Source organism: Pavona decussata, unplaced genomic scaffold, assembly GCF_977016875.1.
Source record: "Pavona decussata unplaced genomic scaffold, jaPavDecu1.1 SCAFFOLD_21, whole genome shotgun sequence".
Taxonomy (NCBI): domain Eukaryota; kingdom Metazoa; phylum Cnidaria; class Anthozoa; order Scleractinia; family Agariciidae; genus Pavona; species Pavona decussata.
Window position 1 is genome coordinate 4,506,308 of NW_028145444.1, and position 8,693 is coordinate 4,515,000.

Below are 8,693 nucleotides of genomic sequence, written 5' to 3' on the forward strand. Positions count from 1 at the left end.
GCTGTTTTTTACGAAAGCCGAGGAAGGACTTCCGACTTCCGCCTTCCGAGTTCTGACTTCCGACTTCCGACTTCGGACTTCGGACTTCCGACTTTTGACTTCCGACTTCCGGCTTCCGACTTCCAACTATTTTTAACTTTAATTTTTTAATTTTTAATTTAATTTTATTTATTTTTTATTTATTTATTTTTTGAAATAAACTCTAGTGAGCAGCACACAGCAACAGATCTTGTCGACTTCTTTATTATCTCCTACCGGTTTCGTCTGACAAAACACAGACTTCGTCAGGGAGTTAGAACAAGACAGTGAGGGAGCATATTTTATACCTAATCATTGTAGTACAAATCACGTTCCAACAAGGGTGTGAACAGCGAAAAAACGCCCAAAAAGCATTACGTGCAGGATATGACGGAAATCCTGCGTGACGTTGAAAATGTGCAATGTTTAATTTTGGGGCTCACGGATTTAATGTTAAATCTTTAATGGAAAAAACTACCTCCAAAGACACAGGACCGCAATGGGTACAAAGATGGCAGTATCCTATGCCAATATTTTCATGGCAGAGATCGAAACAGAAATAATTGGCCTTACGTAGTGCTACAAAACCGCTTACATGGAAGAGATACATCGATGATGTCTTCTCTCTGTGGAACGTAAGCAAAAATGAAATCGAAACTTTTATAGAGCTAGCCAACACCTATCATGCGACCATAAAATTCACGGCTGAAATTTCAGATATTGAAATCACTTTCCTTGACACATGTGTATACAAGGGCGAAAGATTAAAAAAAGAATCAAAACTTGACGTGCGCACGAACTTCAAACCGACAGAAACGTTCCAGTACACGCAATTTTCTTCCTGCCTTCCTCCAGGCGTCAGGAAAGGCTTTATCAAAGGCGAAGCCTTAAGACTTCTCAGAACAAACTCTTCAAAAACAAAATTGGAAGAAAACATCACTCTATTCAAACAGGGACTACGCAACAGAGGTTACCCCCATAACCTTATAGATAAAACTCTCTCAGAATTCAGTTTCAGCGTAAGAATGTCGGCACTACAAAACAAACAAAAAACGCGCAGAAACATTTTGCCGTTTTTTTTTGCGTCACTATAGTTTATTTCAAAAAAAATAAATGAATAAAAAATTAAAAAAAAAAAATTTAAAAAATTAAAAAAAAAAAAGTCGGAAGTCGGAAGTCGGAAGTCAGAAGTCCGACGTCGGACGTCGGAAGTCGAAAGTCGGAAGTCCCTCCTCGGCTTTCGTAGTTTTAAGGTGTTTTTAGCTTGATGTAAATGAACAAAAATGCTTTTGTGGTTATTTCTTTGTATCAAGTTGGGTACGTTCTTAACATCTGGGTGAATTTCAGCCTCAACGTTCTTATAAAAAAAAAGGTTCTTATATAAAAAAAAGTGTATCAGAAATAAAAGTATCTTTTCTTTCCCGAAATATTAAGTTTCGCGAAAAAAAAAAAACAATTTAGGATTATTTAATCCATATTCTTATAAACCTCAGTGTAAAGCGCGCGACACATATCCGTTTCTAACTGCTAATTGGTCATGAAACATGACGTCATTAATTGAACTGTCTCACGTAATAATAAATTGAGCGCACATTCGATATTCAAGAAGAATACTCAAATGAACTCGTGAAACGGAAAAACCATGGATTTGCTTCCCGATCGTCGCTTTTTCGGGATGGTAGCGCTCGGCTGTGGAGCATATGTGGCAAGGGAGGTGTTTGTTATGTGTTTTATGAAACCATGGCACAGAGAAAATCATGGCTACGAGAGACCACCTCCGCAAGGAAATTACCCAGATCTGCGCCTTCAAAATAACTTGATGGCAAATCATCTCACTCCAGAACTATACGAGTCCTTAAGGTAATAATGTCTACATGGACTTGAAGTGCAATAATTTATTTTATTCCTGTTTCCCTGGAACAAACTGTTTATCATCTGTTGCAGTCTGAACGTGGCTCTAACCTTCGCTTTGGATAGCATTCCTCTGAAAGTAGCGCCACTGTTTTTACACAATTCATGACTTGAAATGAAGACGTCCAGAACTGAGCACAAAATCAGGACGAGCAAAACAGCAAGGAGTACTTCTAAGAAAATTGTAACTGTCTTAATTACGGTGCCTACTAATAAAGAAGTATTTTTGCGTGGTTTATGACTATGCGGGAAAAGCATATCTTAGCAAGGGCTATTTGAATCCAAAAAGCCGGAAAATTGGGGGTAACCACGCATTTTTAGAGATAATTAAAATTATCTCTAAAAATGCGTGCTTAAAAGCAACAATTATTCTAAAAGGGTAAATGTGTAACTTTTATTTCCAAATTGAAGCATTATTATCTCTGAAAAATGCATGATTACCCCAAATTTTCTTTTTGGATACCAAAAGCACTTACTAAGTTCTGCTTTCTCCGCATAGTTTTAAACCGCGCAAAAATATCCCCGTATAAGTAGGCACCACCCATAGGAAACCCGAGTACCTCGAGATGAGTACAATGTATGCGCAGTAACAAAAGTAGGCACAGTCCTTAATAATTTTTGATTAAAATGTGTTAGGAGAACTTAAGGACGGTGCCAGCTTTTGCTACTGCGTATAAGTTGCACGCATCTCGGAATCATCCGAGAAGCTCCGATTTCTCCAGGACGGTGCCTACTAACCCAAAGATAATTTTGCGCAGCTTTTGGCTATGCTAGCTTAGCTTACGGCTACAGTGAAATCAAAAAGAAAAGTGGCGGTAACCAGGCATTTTTCAGAGACAATAAACCTTCAATTTTAGAAAAAAATCCATACATCGTCACGTATTTTAAAGCTTTTTACGATAATTGTTACTCAATTATCGCTGAAAGATATGTGGCTACTCACAATTCTCTTCTTGGATTCCAATAACCCTAACTAAGATCTGCGTTACCCGCACAGTCACAAACTACGGCAAAATACCTCTGTTTTAGTAGGCACCGTCCTTAAGTTATTAATTCGTAATTTACTTCAACCAACCAATTTTGTTTGATCAGGACATTTTTCATTGCAATTTATTTCGTGGGGGCTTCTTTCCTCTGTGGAAGAATTACTTATTGCCTTGCTGTGACAAAAAACCTTTTTTTATTGCAAAAAATTAGGTATCGGACAACCGCAAGCGGTTTCACCCTTGACAAAGCCATTCAAGTAGGCGTGGACCACCCGGGGGTACCATGTCAACGGACGTCCGGGATAGTAGCAGGAGACAGTGAGTCGTACGAAGTGTTTGCTCCACTGTTTGATGAAATTATACAAGAATACCACGGGCACCGCCCAAAAGATTTCCACTCTAGAGATTTGGACAGCCGTAAGATTGTCGACGGTCAACTGAACAAAGACTACGTGTTGTCTGTTCGGTTACACACGCGGCGATCAATACAGGGATACAGTTTACCGGCCGGGTGCTCCCGGGGCGAGAGAAGGAGCCTAGAAAGCCTTATACGCATGGTGTTCCTGCGGTTGGGAGGTGAGTGGCGACAAGGTGAGGGACACAACAAAGTGTTTCCATTTAGGTTCCACAAAAACTGCAGATACTGCTGAAACTTTTGTCTGCAGACGTAACTTAAGTTAGAAATCGTAAGTCGTAACCGATTAATTTATCGAAAGATAGTTCGGCTTCCAAACACGGAGAAAAGGCAAAGTTGATGTAAAGATACTTATCCCAGACTCATTTCCGTTTATAGAGTGGTATATACTTGTAGACATTTAGTATACTAACAATTATTTCAATGTACAAACATCTTTTGAACTTTTTCCATGCAACTATTTCATTGGCTGCTTTAACAGTCTCCTGCCAGGCGATATTCCTTCAATAAACCCCTCACAGACAAGGCAGTGCATGCTACTTTCACGTTTTGTAAACTTGGTTTATTTGTGAAAGATTGATTGACTGATTGATTGATTGATTGATTGATTGATTGATTGATTGATTGACTGACTGACTGATTGATTGATTGACTGACAAACTGAATGTCTGATTGATTGATTGATTGATTGATTGATTGATTGATTGATTGATTGACAGACTGAATTGATTGAGTGATTGATTGTATTTCTTCATTCATTTTTTTCAGGTGAATTTGAAGGTGAATATAAAAGCCTTTCCGAATTTCCTGATCCAAGCCTCGGATCAATCAACGTTTCATCTCATCCCACGTCACCTCTGATCACGTGCTCAGGTCGTGCTCGCGATTGGCCTGAGTCACGTGGCATATTCCGCAATAAAGACAATACGTTTGTTGTTTTCGTCAATGAAGATGATCACCTGCAGTTCAGGTGCTTCGGTAAGGGTGGGGACGTACAAGGCGTGTTTGATAAGTTAATCCGGGGAATTGCAGCGTTTGAGCGTGAGCTCAAGAGGTCTGAGGAGGAATTTATGTGGGACGATCATCTTGGTTACATAGTGTCAGATCCAATCCACCTAGGTACGGCGCTTGACGTCAGAGCACGTGTTAAACTGCATCACCTTTCCTCGGTAGGTATAACGACAATGATTGATAAGATAACGACTTTACAACACGTTTTGTGATTGGGTAAGCTGGCTCAAGATTATATAAATATTATTATAACTCGGTTGTCATTTCCGACGTACATTGTTAGAAAAAAATGGAAATTAGCGCACGAGTTTACTTGCATAATGTGGTGTAAAAAAATGACCGAGCGTCTCTAACTCAGACATTTGTTTTCTTTTTGTGCTCTAACAGTCCGTTTTTTCTTAAATAAAGCTGTTTTACCTTAAGAAGTTAGCGAGACATAAGGTACTAGGCAATGGTATAGCTGATCACCACAGACAGTGTTTCGAAGTAACACAAATTGAAGTTTTAAGCCCAAACTTAAAGTTAGTTATTGTAAACGTTTGTAGCGTGCTATGTACCAGTTGAACCTTCCAAGCGACCCAAGGGTTCTTGCATGCGGTGCAAAGTTGCCGACACTCAATTTTTAAATCGTTGCGTGCAATGTTGCGAATTTGAATCAGAATAACGAACAAACATCCTTTCTCAAGACATACAATGATGGACTTCAATCGGGTTGGATAAATTAGGGGCAATAATTGGGTCAGGGGACCTTGGTTGTGCGGAGTGTTGCAGCTTGTATTCAGATCTTAATTCTTAGAAGAGGCAAAAGACGATGACCTACCTGAATATATCATAACCATCTATTTTATTTATTTATTTTTTTTATTTATACTCTCCACTCTTACTGTTACATAAGCCCAAAATACAAAAGTTGGAGGTATTAAACTAAACATAGACTAACACACAGCTCAAAAATACAATTTAAATAGGGGAGAGGAGAGTAGAGGGGCACCTCTAGTAAAACTAACAAAAAAATGTCAAAAAAATATAACCATCCCTTGACACAAGCATAGTTCCAGCAACGTAAAATATAATATTTGCACATCTTTCTTAGGATCCCAGGCTTCGATGGATACTCACGTCATACAAACTTGAGAGATTGAGGGCAGGTATGTACCAATATCCTGGAGTTTTCTCAAAGAAAACAAAAATTTGCTCAAGATAGCTGGAACTTCAGATAGCCGGTAGAAAATAATCGTAAAACGGGTGTAAAGGAAACGATTTCCTGCGATAGCTAAATTCTGCTGTAAGTTTAGGGTCGTGGAAAGCAAACCCTAACCGTTGACCAGTGTAAGAGCATCAAATAAGAAAAATTGAGAAATGAATGTGAAGAAACGGATGATAGAATGCGAGCAGTCGAACTTATTTTTCCCCAGATCACGTTCGCGGCAGAGTGACGGTAAATTAGAAAAGTGAACGAGGAAGGACTGGGGAGAGGGCGAAAAAGTACGCGCGCCCGCGTTTCTCGCGACTTCATCTGTCGATCCATCTCGCGCGCTACGCTACAGAAATCAGCAGAAGAGACTACTTGCAGTCTAAACAGAGTGCAATTTGAAGCGGTAGTGCGCAGACAAGATTAAACTATGGAAGTCCTAGCCGTATGAGTTCAGGGCACACTGATGAAAACCATTGTGATCGTCTTCGAATCAAGCGCTAAAATCTTTCCTACGGCCTTCCACTTCGCAAGAGGGACCCTGGGTTGCAAAAACGGCGGCAGCTATATTCAATGGAAGAGTCACAATTTTATGTGGAAGAGTACATGGCAAACCTTGAGGCTGCACTCGGCTGTAACCAGTTAGTTTATAGGTTCTCTATATGGAAATCTTCCTCTATCTTTTTTTTTTTCAACTTATTGCAATTTTTTTGGACTTCATTTTTTTCTGCAGGCCTCTCCGAGGGAGAGCTCCTCTCCGGAATGATGTTCATTCAAAGTTCCCGAACTCTTGGTGTTTCAGAAGTATGTTGCTTTATTCGTTTATTCATCTAAATCTGAATCTGGTAGAGTCATCGTTAAGAATTCGGTGTTGTTCATCAAATGTAATGTCAGCCGATTTTTTTGTTGTGTACGGACTCGAGTAGTTTTTCAAACTTGAATGGCCACTAAATCATAATCACATGCACGGTCATGATTTGGCAGGATAGTTAAAAACCAAGGGTACGTCTATCCTTCCACATCAAAGCAATTTGTTATCATCAATTGAAAGTTAAAATTCACAAACCGATGGCCCAGTTTCTGACTTCGTTCACGGTAATTTTTTTCTCCCACCGACAAGACAAAATTATGAAAAAACTTGTCGAGGGCTGACTCTCTCGTTTACAACCAGCCTAACCTCGTTGTGACCCAAATCCAGTTAAGAAGCACTAGGTTAGCGTCTTGTACTTGCAAACCTCTCGCATGCAATACTCAATACTGTTCGGTGGATGTTAAACTGTTTAAATAATAGAGTGTTTCTGTCAAGGGACTATTGGCTGATAGTTGCACTCGGACATTTGATATTCTTAAAACAAACATCAGCCCAAGAAGCGAGGCTCAAGAGTTGAGAACGTCAAATTTCCAAGGAAAATATCTGACCGATAGTCCTGAGACAGAAGGTTAAAATGAAAAAGACGACTAAACAAGGTAAATGATAAAAATGCAATACAAAATACCTATTTGTATGAATTAAAAGAATAAATGGGAGGTTTTTCGCGGACAAGCACTATACATCCCGGCATTTTCGCCTGATGGACACTATGGGCTGATAGTAGAGAGATTTGGTTTCACGTTTCTCGTAAAATAGCGTCAGGAATCTTTTGATTTTGGCTTTAATTTTGCGAATTTCCGGCAAACGCGAAAAATGGCGGGAAAATCGTGGTCACGTGGCTATTTTTGCCGTTCGCGTTTCACGTACACGCGATGCTAAATCTCTCTAGTGTCTCTCCGAGGATAAACACTTACGTCACGTGATCAATTTAAAACAATCAGACTCGGAAAATTTATTGGTAAAACAAGACATGATAGAAAGCAGTATATCTCCTTATTTGCCATATTTTGCAACATCGATATTTATCAAAAGCAAACTATTCAAATTTATTGTTATAGAAGACGATTGCAAGAGACGCTTCTTCAGACCTCTTTTTGTTTATTCCTTAGGTGCAGTCTGTTCAGCGTTTATGTGATGGAGTTAATCGACTTATAGAACTAGAGCGCATGCTGGAACGGGGAGAAGATATTGAGGATGCATTACCTACGCCCCAGGTCCCACGCAAACAACTTGAATTCAAAGTGTAGAATACATTTGTCACATATTAGGCGAAAAGAGAGAAGATAAAAACACTTTTCTGTAAAACTCTTATTTGTTCAGTTATTGAAAGATCACTTTCAGGTAAAAAAAAAACAACAAAACAGATGTCATTTAAGATATCTCCCTTTCTTACCAGCAGTCTGACAACGAAATCTTTTTAATGCATTCGCTTGCTTAATTTATTCGAATTATTATTTTTCGTTGAATGAAACTTTCACTTTAATTTACTGTTTGTCAAAAGTACTCACAATAAAGGATTATGTATTTCGACGTCCTCTTGTTTTCATATGTCAGTTGTTTTTAATTAACTGATTCAAATTTGCTTGGAGTAAAGCCTTCCACTCTCAAAAATTTACCAGCTCCAATTAAATTAAAAAATGTATATTTATTTATTTATTTATTTGATTACGACCAAAGTGACAGCGCATTTTTTAAATACTTAAAAAGGGTGCAACTTTTGTTTGAATACTCTTACTGTTACACTTTAGGATTTCAGTCGTCATAGAAGCGAATTTTCGATCACATTGTTGTAGGTTCAGCTTAACTGATAAATACCAACACAGAAAACACAACTCAATAGAATGGTCGCAGTACTCACGCAATTACGATTTTATCTAGGCTGAAGACTTGCTTGAAAATGATAGAACTACCTTATAAGCCTTTACAGTACCATTATTGGACAATAAGGCCTATGGCAAACGTCGAATGTAAGTCGCGTCGGATTTATTAAAAATAGGTTCAACAAAGAGTCGACTTAATTCCAGCGTGGTAGCAAACGTCGAACCTACGTAGACCCTAAAGGCTGGTTTCCATATGATCGCTGATCGCAGATCGCAGATCGCAATAAGGTCTGTGATCGTCTGCGATCATATGAAAACACTTCTGCGATCGTCTGCGATCCTGCGATCACGCTGGATCGCAGACCGAATCGCAGAAGATAGAACCGAGTTCTATCTCCTGCGATCGTCTGCAATCATATAGAAACATACTTCTGCGATCGTCTGCGATCCTGCGATCACGATCACAGAC

At 39.1% G+C, this 8,693-nt stretch overlaps 1 protein-coding gene across 2 annotated transcripts; it reads left to right on the forward strand.

Annotated features, from left to right (window-relative positions):
• Positions 1-1,588: 1,588 nt before the first annotated feature.
• LOC146486345 (creatine kinase M-type-like) lies at positions 1,589-7,938 on the forward strand. Of its 2 annotated transcripts, none has more exons than XM_085100308.1 (6): positions 1,589-1,878; positions 3,127-3,506; positions 4,099-4,499; positions 5,435-5,489; positions 6,267-6,337; positions 7,514-7,938. In XM_085100308.1, the coding sequence occupies exons 1-6, from the start codon at positions 1,661-1,663 to the stop codon at positions 7,649-7,651; spliced, it is 1,263 nt and encodes a 420-aa protein (XP_084956434.1). In that variant the 5' UTR covers positions 1,589-1,660; the 3' UTR covers positions 7,652-7,938. The 2 variants fall into 2 exon arrangements, with proteins under 2 accessions (XP_084956434.1, XP_084956437.1); XM_085100311.1 differs by having other exon boundaries at positions 3,127-3,491.
• Positions 7,939-8,693: the final 755 nt, after the last annotated feature.